Here is a 16,756-nt window from a genome sequence, read left to right as displayed (position 1 = left end):
GTACATGCATTAGTTAGATACAGGATTTTGGACTCTAGGGGAACCAAGGGATATGGGGATTGGGCGGGAAAGTGGAGTTGAGGTTGAAGATCAGCCATGATCTGATTGAATGACTGAGCAGGCTCGAGGGGTTGTGTGGCCTATTCCTGCTCCTGTCTCTTATGTTCTTAGCCTATTATCAATCTAAAGCACCCCAACTTAGTAAGAGAGATCTGATGTGTACTCTCCTTCCTGCAGCTCTATAGAAATCTTGACAATTTTAGGTTTCAATACTGACACTCTGTTGACAACAGACTGTTGGTGAGCAGTTCCATTGAATCAGCTTTACATTCTCAGATATCAGTCCCATGATCAGAAAATGTGAAGGGGAGGAAAGCATCCCTGACAGCAGATGTTTTCTGAGATATTGCGTAAACGTAGCTTAGTAATATGGTTCTTTATTTTTAACACGCAGATCCACTGGGTCATTAAGAGTCATCAGACCATTAGAAGAAGAGCTTACAACCTAGCCAGAAACAAAATGCACCATTTTATTGTTGTCAAACTTCCTGCTTTACAAGAAAGTTTAACAATGGCTAACTTAGAAGTTCTCGAAGTAACTGATCACTCAGCCAATAAGAAATCAGAGCAACTTAAATCACTTCAGAAGCTTGAACCAAGTTCCAGCCCTATCAATTATCTTTAGAAAGTGATTGCTCCCAGACTTGGAGGAATTGTTTTTGAAATGGGTGCTGCCTGTACCCACCATCATAATTTTTGAGAGGTTGGGCACAAAAGAATTCAAAGTGAGTGAATACCAACTTTAGGTAAAATGGAGAGAATCCTAATTGAATTATGTTCTGGAAAAATGCTTTTTAATATATTTTAATACCTGTTAAACTTTATGTATGAAAATTAGAGAAAGTAGAGGCAGAAACCTTCATCACATTTCAAAAGTACTTGGATATGCACTTGAAGTGCCATAACCTACAAGGTTGCAAACCAAGTGCTGGAAAGTGGGATTAGGCTGAGTAGCTCTTTTTCAACTGGCATGGACATGATGGGCTGAATGGCCTCCTTCTGTGCCATAAATTTTCTATGTTTCTAAAGTTGTCAATCATGTAACTCCCTGGCTTACCCAACATCGCTGGTAAAAATTGTAATTGAACTCTGCCCTGTTTTTAAAAAATGATAAATCTCAGTAGTTAAATCACAGCCCTCTGTCAAGTGTTGTTAACAATGTGCTACTGTGTGATGGAGAAATCCAGCTTGTAACATTGCCTTTTTCCACCACCAGGGGGACACCATTGCTTCGCCTTCCTCCAGTGCATTCTGGGTAGGATGACATCACTGTGGCTAACTTGTGCTCTAACTGTTATATAACTTCCACAGAATTTTAGCTTATTAATATAACATAACATTGGTGTAAAATTACAGATAAAATGCTTTATAAGTTATATCCAATAGCCCTAGATAAGGGGATGTTTTTTATTCAATAGAAATATACCCAATGTTAGTGAGTTTTTTGCCACCACTGATCAGAAGCTTCAATCAGACACGTGCATAAGTAGATACTACAAGAAAAATAATGTAGTCAAGGCGTTGTCTATATGTGTGTGTCTGTGTGCATGTGGTGTGTGTGAAACAAATTTCCAGTTCAGTCTGCAGTTCATAGCTTAAAATCTATATATTACTGAGGCATTTTGACTTGGCCCTAATCTGGCATTTTAATTTTTACCTTGTAGTTGATTATTGAGATTGTAGGAAAGATTTAGTCTTGGGCTTTTCTTGAAGTGATAACATCAGGCAGACACAAAGTAAACTCCACAATCAGACGGTTGTGGGTTCAAGCCCCCTCCAGAGACTTGAACATAATCTAGGCTGACACTTCAGTGCAGTACTGAGGGAGTGCTGCACTGTCAGAAGTGCCATCTTTCAGATGAGATGTTAAACCGAGGCCTTGTCCACTCCCTCAGGTGGACGTAAAATAGCCCGCAGCACCATTTGAAGAAGAGTAAGAACGTCTCTCGGTATCCTGGCCTATATATATCCCTCAACCAACACCATTTATCTCATTGCTGTTTGTGGGACCTGGTTGCACACAAATTGACAGCCAAATTACCCCATGTCACAATAGTGACCGCACTTCAAAAGTATTTCATTGGCTGGGAAGCCCTAAAAATGTGAACAGTGTTACAGAAATGTAAGTTCTTCCTTTCTTTCTAGCACAATTTCTTGGTCATTAATCTGGAGTTGATTTTATTTCAGATAAATGACTCCCACACTTCCTAAATGTTTGCTCAAAGTAATTTAATAACATTTTAAAATACACAGGCCTCACTGCAATACCAATCAGATCAAATTGGGTGAAGAAGCTCATAACATCTTAGGGATAGTAAGAGAAAGGGAAGAAAATGAAGAAAACATCATATGGGTACAATAAGGAAGAGAGCAAGCCCAAATGGAAAAATAGTGAAACAGAAATACAATTGAGAAGAGGCTGGAAACAAATGTTTGAAAGACAAACCAGAAATGTTTTCTTTTGTGGGGAGGGGCTTTATTAGATGCTGTCTCTCCCTTTCCAACCCCCAAGCCACTTCACCAGTAATAGGAGAGGGGAACCGCTACTATATCTTGAGTGGGCACAAGCAGACTACAACACCTTATTTAAATGTTTTGGCCTGAACACTGCACAGTGTGTAATGATTGACTTGCCACACAAATGTTTGCGTCCTGTTGATCCCAAGAGACGGAAAGCTTGCATTTATTACTGTTACAATGGTTGGATGAAATTTTTTTTTTATTCATTCGTGGGATGTGGGCATCGCTGGCAAGGCCAGCATTTATTGCTCATCCTTAATTGCCCTTGAGAAGGTGGTGGTGAGCTGCCTTCTTGAACTGCTGCAGTTCGTGTGGTGAAGGTTCTCTCTCAGTGCTGTTAGGAAGGGAATTCCAGGATTTGGACCCAGCGACAATGAAGGAATGGCGATATATTTCCAAGTCGGGATGGTGCGTGACTTGGAGGGGAACGTGCAGGAGGTGTTGTTCCCATGCGCCTGCTGCCCTTCTCCTTCTAGCTGGTAGAGGTCGCAGGTTTGGGAGGTGCTGTCGAAGAAGCCTTGGCGAGTTGCTGCAGTGCATCCTGTGGATGGTACACACTGCAGCCATGGTGCGCCGTTGGTGGAGGGAGTGAATGTTTAAGGTGGTGGATGGGGCGCCAATCAAGCGGGCTGCTTTGTCCTGGATGGTGTTGAGCTTCTTGAGCGTTGTTGGAGCTGCACTCATGCAGGCAAGTGGAGCTTATTCTAACACACTCCTACTTGTGCCTTGTAGATGGTGGAAAGGCTTTGGGGAGTCAAGAGGTGAGTCACTCGCCAAAGCCTTTCCACCATCTACAAGGCACAAGTAGGAGTGTGATAGAATACCCAGCCTCTGACCTGCTCTTGTAGCCACAGTATTTATGTGGTTGGTCCAGTTTAGTTTCTGGTCAATGGTGACCCCCCCGGATGTTGATGGTGGGGGATTCGGTGATGGTAATGCCGTTAACTGTCATGTGGAGGTGGTTAGATTCTCTCTTGTTGGAGATGGTCATTGCCTGGCACTTGTCTGGCATGAATGTTACTTGCCACTTATCAGCCCAAGCCTGGATGTTATCCAGGACTTGCTGCATGCGGGCACGGACTGCTTCATTATCTGAGGGATTGTGAATGGAACTGAACACTGTGCAATCATCAGCGAACATCCCCATTTCTGACCTTATGATGGAGGGAAGGTCATTGATGAAGCAGCTGAAGATGGTTGGGCCTAAGACACTGCCCTGAGGAACTCCTGCAGCAATGTCCTGGGGCTGAGGCGATTGTCCTCCATCAACCACTACCATTTTTCTTTTTGCTAGGTATGTCGGGTGGATGCCAGTGTTGTAGCTGTACAGGAACAGCTTGGCTAGAGGCGCAGCTAGTTCTGGAGCACAAGTCTTCAGCACTACAGCTGGGATGTTGTCAGGGCCCATAGCCTTTGCTGTATCCAGTGCACTCAGTCATTTTTTGATATCACGTGGAGTGAATTGAATTGGCTGAAGACTGGCTTCTGTGATGGTGGGGATATCGGGAGGAGGCCGAGATGGATCATCCACTTGGCATTTCTGGCTGAAGATGGTTGCAAACACTTCAGCCTTGTCTTTTGCATTCACGTACTGGGCTCTGCCATCATTGAGGATGGGGATGTTCACGGAGCCTCCTCCTCCCTTTAGTTGTTTAATTGTCCACTGCCATTCACAACTGAATGTGGTCGGACTGCAGAACTTTGATCTGATCCATTGGTTGTGGGATCGCATAGCTGTGTATATAGCATGCTGCTTCCGCTGTTTAGCATGCATGTAGTCTTGTGTTGTAGCATCACCAGGTTGGCACCTCATTTTTAGGTGCTGCTCCTGACATGCTCTTCTACACTCCTCATTGAACCAGGGGTGATCGAGGGATATGCCAGGCCATGAGGTTACAGATTATGGTGGAATACAATTCTGCTGCTGCTGATGGCCCACAGCGCCTCATGGATGCCTAGTTTTGAGCTGCTAGATCTGTTCCAAATCTATCCCATTTAGTGGAGATGCCGGTGATGGACTGGGGTTGACAATTGTAAACAATTTTACAACACCAAGTTATAGTCCAGCAATTTTATTTTAAATTCACAAGCTTTCGGAGATTTCCTCCTTCCTCAGGCAAATGTTTCAAGAGCTCCTTGAAGCCTACGCATTTATACATATAGAACAATACATGGTGTTTACAGACTGCCCCTGCAACTGCCCGTTGCCAAGGCAATCACCGTGTTCAGACAGAGAGGTGTGGTCGCTGCCCTCAGCTGGACATGTATGCTCAAGCTGTCAGGAAATGCGTCAATGCCAGATTCATCAGCCGCACTCAGAAGACAGTCCAGAATGTCACCCGAGCACAACGCAACGCCATCAACGCTCTCAAGACCAACCGCAACATCGTCATCAAACCAGCGGACAAAGGAGGAGCCATAGTCATACAGAACAGAACAGACTATTGCAAAGAAGCATACCGACAACTGGACAACAAGGAACACTACAGACGGTTACCCGCAGATCCGACCAAAGAACACACCCACCAGCTCAACAAACTGATCAAGACCTTCGATCCAGACCTTCAAAGCATCCTACGCATTCTCATCCCACGTAATCCCCGCGTGGGAGACTTCTACTGCCTCCCAAAGATACACAAAGCCAACACACCCGGACGTCCCATCGTATCAGGCAACGGAACCCTGTGTGAGAACCTCTCTGGATACATCGAGGGCATCCTGAAACCCATCGTACAGGGAACCCCCAGCTTCTGTCGCGACACTACAGACTTCCTACAAAAACTCAGTACCCACGGACCAGTTGAACCAGGAACACTTCTCACCACGATGGACGTCTCGGCACTATACACCAGTATCCCCCACGATGACGGCATCGCTGCGACAGCATCAATACTCAACACCAACAACAGCCAATCTCCGGAAGCCATCCTACAACTCATCCGCTTCATCCTGGATCACAATGTCTTCACCTTCGATAACCAGTTCTTTACCCAAACACACGGAACAGCCATGGGGACCAAATTCGCACCCCAATACGCCAACATTTTCATGCACAAGTTCGAGCAGGACTTCTTCACTGCACAAGACCTCCAACCAACACTATACACCAGATACATCGACGACATTTTCTTTCTATGGACCCACGGCAAGGAATCACTAAAGAGACTACACGATAACATCAACAAGTTCCATCCCACCATCAAGCTCACCATGGACTACTCCTCAGAATCAGTTTCTTTCTTGGACACACGAATCTCCATCAAAGACGGGCACCTCAGCACCTCACTCTACCGCAAGCCCACGGACAACCTCACGATGCTCCACTTTTCCAGCTTCCACCCTAACCACGTCAAAGAGGCCATCCCCTATGGACAGGCCCTGCGAATACACAGGGTCTGCTCAGACGAGGAGGAACGCGATGGACACCTACAGACGCTGAAAGACGCCCTAGTAAGAACGGGATATGACGCTCGACTCATCGATCGACAGTTCCGACGGGCCACAGCAAAAAATCGCATAGACCTCCTCAGGAGACTAACACGGGACGCAACCAACAGAGTACCCTTTGTCGTCCAGTACTTCCCCGGAGCGGAGAAACTACGCCATGTTCTCCGCAGCCTTCAACATGTCATCAATGAGGACAAACACCTCGCTATGGCCATCCCCACACCTCCACTACTCGCCTTTAAACAGCCACCCAACCTCAAACAGACCATCGTTCGCAGCAAACTACCTAGCTTTCAAGAGAACAGCGTCCACGACGCCACACAACCCTGCCACGGTAACCTCTGCAAGACATGCCAGATCATCGACACAGATACCACCATCACACGAGAGGACACCACCCACCAGGTGCATGGTTCATACTCCTGTGACTCGGCCAACGTTGTCTACCTCATACGTTGCAGGAAAGGATGCCCCAGAGCATGGTACATTGGCGAGACCATGCAGACGCTGCGACAACGGATGAACGGACACCGCGCAACAATCGCCAAACAGGAGGGTTCCCTCCCAGTCGGGGAACACTTCAGCAGTCATGGACATTCATCCACCGACCTTCGGGTAAGCGTACTCCAAGGCGGCCTTCGAGACACACGACAACGCAAAATCGTCGAGCAGAAATTGATAGCCAAGTTCCGCACCCATGAGGACGGCCTCAACCGGGATCTTGGGTTCATGTCACGCTACACGTTACCCCACCAGCGAACAAATGTTATCTGTTTTTAATATAATGGGTCATTTGCTGGCTCTCTCTGCCTTCCGGATGTTTCTGCCTCTCTCTGTTTTTTTTCTCTGTTTTTTTTCTCTGTTTTTTTTCTCTGTTTTTTTTCCCTGTTTGTTTTTTGTTGAATGTGTATTCGGGGGTTCTGCAGGTGACACCTCTCTGTCTGAACACGGTGATTGCCTTGGCAACGGGCAGTTGCAGGGGCAGTCTGTAAACACCATGTATTGTTCTTTATGTATAAATGCGTAGGCTTCAAGGAGCTCTTGAAACATTTGCCTGAGGAAGGAGGAAATCTCCGAAAGCTTGTGAATTTAAAATAAAATTGCTGGACTATAACTTGGTGTTGTAAAATTGTTTACAAATATCCCATTTAGCACAGTGGTAGTGCCACACAACACGGTGTCCTCAGTATGAAGACAGGACTTTGTCAATTTGCTACAATTCTGTTATTGCCTAAGACGTGCAATTCATGAGTCCTGATGATTAAGTGCTAGTGAGTCACTTGGGATCCAGTATGTGGTCTCTGCATTTCCATCTTTCAGTTTCACTGGTTCTATACAAAAGCAGTTGAGCTGGAATGGAAGAACAAGCTGCTGGATGAAAACCTGCAGAAGTCTTGATGAAGCAAAAGCTCCTAAACTCTGTTAGAAATCCTTGTTGATAGTTGGGTGAGAGATGAGCAAATTGGTAAATGAGTTGTAAAGTAATTACACGGTGTACTATTTTAACTAGTTAACTGGTTATTTTTAACATAAATAACAAGTTTGTTTAATTTAGCACAGTGAAAGCTACTAAAAGGTCAAGTATCTCTAAACCACCTGTTATCAGGGTGTCCTATTTCAGCTTTCTGCTTTTATTAACTCCTTTATGCAAACAGCAGCAAGCAGAGGCATGAGGTCAGGAGGTTTGCATTCCACTGAATACAGTCCAGTTCAGTTCAATTAAACATTTTCAAAGTAGTATATTATAAACACGCTGCACTATTGTATTATTTCATGTGCTGTCAAAGCAATTTTAAGTTTGCTTGTAAGAAACTGCATGAGCTTAACTCCTATCTAAACAAGGTAAACTTCATAAATCATGGTCTTTGTGGACACTCAGCATTTGTACGTGTTCCTAACTATTATCCACTGACTTCCTAACATAAGTTTAATTCAATCTACAGTTGAATTTCTATTCAGTTGTTATGCAATTCATTCTTTTTAGCCCAGGATCATACTACTTAATTGCAATGCCCTCAAAGTGAAATCAGTCATTGCTAATGATCTCAACAAAAATGCTTTTTATTGTTTTAAACTGCAGACTGGTAGCAGTGGTTATACTAATTATAGGTGGTTTAACAGACTATCAATTTCAGTATTTGTTTTGCCTGTGAAACATCTCTGCAGACTGAATCGCTGGTGCTTCTTGGTTTTCCTGCCTGGAGGTATACTTGAGCAATATGTAAACTGTCCTTTCCTCCTTCCCTACTCCCCTCCCTGATCGATACCGTGCAAAACTCCTGGGAAAGACCAGGTTCTACTTGAACTCTGGGAAGCTAACATTGCTACATCATCACCGTTGCAAATTTTAAAAACTGAAAAGGCCATTTTTGGTTGATCTCATCTCTACCTTCTCGCCATGTTCCTCAATCACTTTTTTATCCAGGAGCCGGTCTTGAACTCCTGGTGCTATTTTCTTCAATTGCATTCCCTGATAACATAGTCCATATTTTAATACCCTTTGCATGAAATTGTTGAGTGTGGAATAATTCTCACCTAGTTTTTGAGCCCTTCATCACTGTGTTTGTCTGCACCAATTTTATTAATTACCTTTTGATTTTTTTTTAAAAACTGGATCACTTAGAATCATAAAAGGTTACAGCACAGAAAGGAGGCCATTCAACCCTTCGTGTCTGTGCCAGCCGGTAAAGAGCTATCCAGCTTAATCCCACTTTCCAGCACTTGATCCGTAGCCCTGAGGGTCACGGCACTTCAAGTGCACATCCAAGTACTTTTTAAATGAGTTGAGGGTTTCTGCCTCGACCACCCTTTCAGGCAGTGAGTTCCAGACCCCCACCACCCTCTGGGTGAAAACATTTCAGCTCCCCTCTAATCCTTCTATCAATTACTTTAAATCTATGCCCCCTGGTCACTGACCCCTCTGCTAAGGGATATAGGTCCTCCCTATCCATTTTATCTAGTCCCTTCAAAATTTTATACACCTAAATTAAATCTCCCCTCAGCCTCCTTTGTTTCAAAGAAAACAACCCCCCCAGCCTTTCTAATCTTTTCTCATAGCTAAAATTCTCCATCCCTGGCAACATCCTTGTAAATCTCCTCTGTATCCTCTCTAGTGCAATCACATCCTTCCTGTAATGTGATGACCAGAACTGTACACAGTACTCAAGCTGTGGCCTAACCAATGTTTTAGACAGTTCTAGCATAACCTCCTTGCTCTTCTATTCTATGCCTCGGCTAATAAAGGAAAGTATCCCATATGCCTCCTTAACCACCTTATCTACCTGTCCTGCTATCTTCAGGGATCTGTGGACATGCACTCCAAGATCCCTCACTTCCTCTACACCTCTCAGTATCCTACCATTTATTGTGTATTCCCTTGCCTTGTTTGCCCTCCCCAAATGCATTATCTCACTTCTCTGGATTGAATTCCATTTGCCACTTTTCTGCCCACCTGACCAGTCCATTGATATCTTCCTGCAGTCTACAGCTTTCCTCCTCACTATCAACCATACGGCCAATTTTTGTATCACCTGCAAACTTCTTGATCAAGCCCCCCACAAATCCAAATCATTAATATATACTACAAAAAGCAAGGGACCAAGTACTGAGCCTTGAGGACCCCACTGGAAACAGCCTTCCAGTCACAAAAACACCCGTCAACCATTACCCTTTGCTTCCTGCCACTGAGCCAATTTTGGATCCAGCTTGTCACTGTCCCTTGGGTCCCATGGGCTTTTACTTTTTTGACCAGTTTGCCATGTGGGACCTTGTCAAAAGCCTTGCTAAAATCCATGTAGACTACATCAAACCCTCCTTGCTATCTCCTCAAAAAATTCAATCACGTTAGTGAGACACGACATAAAAACAGAAGATGCTGGAGAAGCTCAGCAAGTGAGGCAGCATTTGTGGAGAAAGAAACAGAGTTAATGTTTCAGGTCAAAGTCCTTTCGCTTTACTATGTTTCAGTAATAGCTACGATATCATACTTCCACGTGTCTATCTGTGCCCTCAGCTCATCTGCCTTTTTCACTATACTCGTTGCATTGAGGTATATACCATTAAGCACTGCCAAACACTCATCTATTTTTTAGCCTTTGTTTCCTCTGCCTTCCAAACTCGCTTAATAACTTTTTGTCTTCCATTTTCCAGCTCTGCTTCTCCCTTCTGACTCTACCCTCAGGTTCCCATCCCCTGCCAAGCTAGTTTAAACCCTCCCCAATAGCAGTAGCAAACCTCCCCATGAGAATATTGATCCCGGCCCTGTTGAGGTGCAACCCGTCCGTCCTGTACAGGTCCCACCTCCCCCAGAACCGGTCCCAATGCCCCAGGAATCTAAAGCCCTCCCTCCTGCACCATCTCTCCAGTCACACATTCATCTGCTCTATCCTCCTATTTCTGTACTCACTAGCGTGTGGCACTGGGAGTAATCTGGAGATTACCACCTTTTAAGGTCCTGCTTATTAATTTCTTTCTTAACTCCTTAAAATCTGCCTGCAGGACCTCATCCCTCTTCCTACCTATGTCGTAGATACCAATATGGACCACGACCTCTGGCTGATCACCCTCCCCCTTCAGAATGTTCTGCAGCCGCTCAGTGACATCCTTGAGCCTGGCACCAGGGAGGCAACATACCATCCTGGAGTCACGCCTGCAACTGCAGAAGCCCCTGTCTGTTCCCCTTTGCTTTCCTGACCTTCTCCCCACCCCCCCCCCCCCCCCCTGCCCCGTATAGCTGAGCCATCCATGATGCTGTGGACTTGGCTCTGGCTGCACTCCCCAGAGGAACCCTCTCCCTCATCAGTATTCAGAACTTGTCATTTTATCCCCAAAGAGAACAAACCTAACCGTAACCTTTTCTCATAACTTGAGCCTGAAACTTGGTTTCATTTTCTTGCCGTAAGGTGTTGCCTCTCAAGATTAATAATATTTTTCCTACGGTATAGGTTCTGTACCAGATGACGTACGTTTTTGTTCTTGTGGCAGCTTGATTTGCTATACCGCACAAACTTTGTAAAAAGTAGGATGCAATGTTTACAAGTCGCAGTTTTCAGTAAAACAATACATGCCTGCAACTGAATTGGGGGAATACTGTTTTTAGTAGGAAAAAAATTCTCTTGTTGCAGACAGTATTTGCACAACAATAATCGATTGAGACTAGCTATTTTTTTTCCCAAGGCCCTATCTAGTCTTACTGTGTTGCTTGAGCTAGGAAATGCAAAAATAAATAGACTTGATACAAGGTAAATGTTTATTTAATAAACTGGATTATGTAATGTAAGGTTTAAATTGCTTAATTGTTATAACAAGAAAATGTATGTGTTGGCCACTTTGGGAAATGTTTGGGCCGTTCTGAATGGGAGAGGGTTACAATAGAGCATCCGTGCTGCAGCAATCTTTTTATTCTCTACTGTAGAAATGTTAATCAAAATATGCAGAAAAATACCACTGAACCCTTTCATACTTTGTGATAAAAACAGAAAATGCTGGAGAAGCTCAGCAAGTCAGGCAGCATCTGAGGAGAAAGAAACAGAGTTAACATTTCAGGTCGAAGAACTTTCGTCAGTTCTGACAAAGGGTCATCGACCCATCGTGAGGATGCTGCCTCATTTGCTGAGCTTCTCCAGCATTTTCTGTTTTTATTTCAGATCTCCAGCATCCGCAGTATTTTGCTTTTCCTTTCAGACTTTGTCATGTTTTATGATTAGGACAGTTATTATTCGGAAATTTGAGCCTTCTGTATTGACATGCAATATCTGTTGACTATTAGCACATTCCCCACTAACCGACTGGAAAACTTGGCAGTGTCCATCAGACCATTGCTAAACCAAGGTAGCTGGTGATCAAAGCAGTGACATGGTTGCCACTTTATAATTCTTTTAACCTGGCTGGCGCACTCTGTGTCTTCAGTTTTTTTTATGCCAGAAGTTTATATTTTTAGGATGTCATTAGCTATTTGATCAAAAAGGGTAAAGAAAATTGAGCATGCGGTGAGATAAACTATTCTACAATTCTGCTGCCATGATGGTAGTACTGCTGTAGGTAAATAGACTCCAGCATGGTGCTCAGATGTTCAGTGTTGTTGCATTTCTGCATATCTTTGTGAGCAATTTTTCACTTGCGGAGATTTAAAAGAATATTTTTAAAGCAGCATGACTAAAAATGCTCGCTTTTGAAAGGAAACTTAAATCAGGCTAGGCAATTTTGCTTTGTCAGGACCAGTCTTTTATACTGACAGCAAATCAACTGAAGTAGAGAATGTTACATGGCTTGTTTCTGTTCCCGTTCTCAGGAAGTTTATCGGAATTCCATGCCAGCCTCCAGCTTCCAGCAGCAGAAGCTGCGAGTCTGTGAGGTGTGCTCAGCATACTTGGGTCTTCATGACAATGATCGACGCCTTGCAGACCACTTTGGTGGCAAACTTCACCTTGGATTCATCGAAATTAGAGAGAAACTGGAAGAGTTACAGGTGAGGAATTTTACCATTTGCAAAACCGTGGGAAGCTAGTCAGACCTTTTTGTAAGTTCACTCCAGCCTACTTTAATGGTCACTGTAGGATATAATTCAAAAACATATAGATAATTGAGCCAGAGACTTGGTCTGTAATTGGTCCATCACAATAGGATTATATGGAGGCAAACTTGGAGCAATATTTCTCATACAGCCAACTGCCCGCTTGTGACGCCTGCAGTCAGTTCGTGGCAAAAATCAGCGCAATAATTAAAAATGTTGTTTCTCTCAGTTAAGATTATCTGCTGCTGCTTGAATGGAAAAAAGTTTTAAAATATAAAGAAACATAATTAATTCCCAAATAAAAAAATATAGTAGTTTTCAATAAAATTGAGTAAATATCCCATTTTAGATGGAAAAAATGCAATGCTCATGTTCACTGTAGATTCCAAGATACTGGAAAATTCTCCAAATGAAGTTGTCAAAAATCAAAATTTTCAGTAAGAGGCATGTCTTCCTAGAAAATAAATCTTGTGCCTTCAACACTTGTATTCCCTTTCAGGCTTTCTCGTGAAGGAATGTTGGGTATACCTACAGTTTAAGTTACAAGCCTGTATCCCATTGCACTTTCAATGTAATTACTTGTTTTAATATGTCATAAGCACTTATATTTAGGACTGTTTTTTGAGTTGTCAGCTTGTTAGGGACTGTTTGCTTTATTGAAGCTGCCAGTTTTTGCTAATTTTCTACTCTCTTTATTTCCCCACCTCCCCTTTTCAAATCTTTTTCCTTTCCACTATCCTCCTTCAGACAGCAGAGGAGAGTGAATACCTCCGGTATTCGCTGCATAATGGGTAGGAAATCGCTACAGGGAGACTAGATAAACACATGAGGGAGAAAGGAATAGAAGGGTGAGATGAAGTAGGGAGGTCATGTGGAGCCGAATGGCCTGATTCTGTGCTGTACATTCCATGGTGCTACAATCGTGACAACTCAACAAAAAAAACACTCAGGATTTTAATAGTCTAAAGATATAGATATATGTGAGAGAATATAAGTTGAGCCTATGTTATACATAGAGGTAAGTACTGGATTTAGTTCGGTGGAATGAAGTGGGGCAAGTAGGTGATGGGAACATAGGAACAGGAGGAGGCCATTCGGCCTTTCGCCATTCAATATGATCATGGCTGATCCTATTCCTGCTCTTTCCCCATACCCCTTGATGCCTTTTGTGTCTAAAAATCTATCTAGCTCCTTCTTAAATATATTCAGTGACTTGGCCTTCATAGCCTTCACAGGTTCACCACCCTCTGAATGAAGAAATTTCTCCTCATCCTTAGATGAAGGCATAGAAAGTCTCATATCTAAGTTTGCCGATGTCACAAAGATTGGTGGCATTGTAAGCAGTGTAGATGAAAACATAAAATTACAAAGCGATATTCATAGATTAGGTGAATGGGCAAAACTGTGGCAAATGGAATTCATTGTAGATAAATGTGAGGTCATCCACTTTGGATCAAAAAAGGATAGAACAGGGTACTTTCTAAATGGTAAAAAGTTTAAAAACAGTAGATGTCCAAAGGGACTTAGGGGTTCAGGTACATAGATCATTGAAGTGTCATGAATAGGTGCAGAAAATAATCAATAAGGCTAACGGAATGCTGGCCTTTATATCTAGAGGACTAGAGTACAAGGGGGCAGAAGTTATGCTGCAGCTATACAAAACCCTGGTTAGACTGCACCTGGAGTACTGTGAGCAGTTCTGGGCACCGCACCTTCGGAAGGACATATTGGCCTTGGAGGGAGTGCAGCGTAGGTTTACTAGAATGATACCCGGACTTCAAGGGTTAAGTTACGAGGAGAGATTACACAAATTGGGGTTGTATTCTCTAGAGTTTAGAAGGTAATGGGGTGATCTGATCGAAGTTTATAAGATATTAAGGGGAACAGATAGGGTGGATAGAGAGAAACTATTTCCGCTGGTTGGGGATTTTAGGAGTAGGGGGCACAGTCTAAAAATTAGAGCCAGACCTTTCAGGAGCGAGATTAGAAAACATTTCTACACAAAAAGGGAAGTTTGGAACTCTCTTCCGCAAACAGCAATTGATACTAGCTCAATTGCTAAATTTAAATCTGAGATACATAACTTTTTGGCAACCAAAGGTAGGTATATGGAGTTAGATCACAGATCAGCCATGATCTTATCAAACGGCGGAGCAGGCACGAGGGACTGAATGGCCTACTCCTGTTCCTATGTTCATCTAAGTCCTAAATGTCCGACCCCATATCCTGAAACTGTGACCCCTCGTTCTGAACCCCCCCAGCCAGGGGAAACATTCTCCCTGCATCCAGTCTGTCTAGCCCTGTCAGAATTTTATATGTTTCAATTGAGATCCCCTCTCTTTCTTCTAAATTTGAGTGAATACAGGCCGAGTCGACCCAATCTCTCCTCATACGACAGTCCTGCCATCCCAGGAATCAGTCTTCACTGCACTCCCTCTATGGCAAGTATATCTTTTCTTAGACAAGGAGACCAAAACTGCACACAATACTCCAGGTGTGGTCTCACCAAGGCCCTGTATAACTGCAGTAAGATATCCTTGCTCCTATACTCAAATCCTCTTGCAATGAAGGCCAACATACCATTTGCCTTCCTAATGCTTGCTGCACCTGCACGTTTGCTTTCAGTGACTGGTGTACAAGGACAATCAGGTCCCTTTGTACATCAACATTCCGCAATCTATCGCCATTTAAATAAAACTGCCTTTCTGTTTTTCCTTCCGAAGTGGATAACTTCACATTTATCCACATTATACAGCATCTGCCATGTATTTGCCCACTCACTCAACTTGTCTAAATTGCCTTGAAGCCTCTTTGCATCCTCCTCACAACTCACGATCCCACCTAGTTTTGTGTCGTCTCATAATCTAACCCTTGGCTCTGTTGAATCTGCGCTGCACTCCTTCCAAAGCCATTATATCCTTTCTAAGATGCGGTGCCCAGAACTGTATGCAGTACTCCAGATGTGGTCTAACCAGGGCTTTGTATAGCTGTAACAAAATTTCCTCCCCTTTATATTCTAGCCCTCTAGTTATAAAGGCTAACATTCCATTAGCCTTTTTCATAGAATCATAGAAAGTTACGGAACAGAAGGAAGGCCATTCGGCCCATCGTGTCCGTGCCAGCCGAACAAGAGCCATCCAGCTTAATCCCACTTGGTCTGTAGCCCTGTAGGTTACGGCACTTCAAGTGCACATCCAAGCACTTTTTAAATGAGTTGAGGGTATCTGCCTCCACCACCCTCTCAGGCAGAGAGTTCCAGACCCCCACCACCCTCTGGGTGAAAAAAATTTCTCCTCAGCTCCCCTCTAATCTTTTTACCAATTACTTTAAATCTATGCCCCCTGGTTACTGAATACTCTGCTAAGAGAAATAGGTCCACCCTATCTAGTCCTGTCATAATTTTATACACCTCAATTAAATCACCCCTCAGTCTCCTCTGTTCCAAAGAGAACAACCCCAGCCTATCCAATCTTTCCTCATAGTTAAAATTCTCCAGCCCTGGCAACATCCTCATAAATCTCCTCTGCACACCCTCTAGTGCAATCATGTCGTCCAGAACTGTATGCAGTACTGAAGCTGTGGTCTAACCAATGTTTTATACAGTTCGAGCATAACCTCCCTGCTCTTATATTCTATACCTCGGCTAATAAAGGAAAGTATCATGTATGCCTTTTTAACCACCTTATCCACCTGTCCTGCTACCTCCAGGGATCCGTGGACATGCACTCCAAGGGCCCCTTTGTTCCTCATACCTCTCAGTGTCCTCCCATTTATTGAGTACTTTCTTGCCTTGTTTGCCCTCCCCAAATGCATTACTCCTCACTTTTCTGGATTGAATTCCATTTGCCACTTTTCTGCCCACTTCACCTGTCCATTGATACCTTCCTGCAGTCTACAGCTTCCCTCCTCATTATTAACTACACGGCCAATTTTTGTATCATCTGCAAACTTTTGATCAAGCCCCCCACATTCAAGTCCAAATCATTAATATATACCACAAAAAGCAAGGGACTTTGTACTGAGCCTTGCGGGACCCCACTGGAAACAGCCTTCCAGTCGCAAAAATACCCGTCAACCATTACTCTTTGCTTCCTGCCACTGAGCCACTTTCCCTTGGATCCCATGGGCTTTTACTTTTTTGACCAGCCTGCCATGTGGGACCTTGTCAAAAGCCTTGCTAAAATCCATGTACACTACATCAAATGCCTTACCCTCATC

At 43.7% G+C, this 16,756-nt stretch overlaps 1 protein-coding gene across 6 annotated transcripts in view; it reads left to right on the top strand.

Annotated features, from left to right (window-relative positions):
- The window catches only part of LOC137305772 (putative RNA-binding protein Luc7-like 2), an 89,786-nt gene that overhangs the window by 56,990 nt on the left and 16,040 nt on the right, over positions 1–16,756 (top strand). For all 6 annotated transcript variants that reach the window (XM_067974723.1, XM_067974722.1, XM_067974726.1 and 3 more), the window contains 2 exons: positions 1,277–1,315; positions 12,317–12,493. In XM_067974723.1, the coding sequence (XP_067830824.1) occupies positions 1,277–1,315; positions 12,317–12,493 (216 nt within the window). The remainder of the gene's footprint in view (positions 1–1,276; positions 1,316–12,316; positions 12,494–16,756) is intronic.

The sequence above is a fragment of the Heptranchias perlo genome, chromosome 40 (genome assembly GCF_035084215.1).
Source record: "Heptranchias perlo isolate sHepPer1 chromosome 40, sHepPer1.hap1, whole genome shotgun sequence".
Classification (NCBI taxonomy): Eukaryota; Metazoa; Chordata; class Chondrichthyes; order Hexanchiformes; family Hexanchidae; genus Heptranchias; species Heptranchias perlo.
This window is presented reverse-complemented; position numbering and strand designations above follow the sequence as displayed.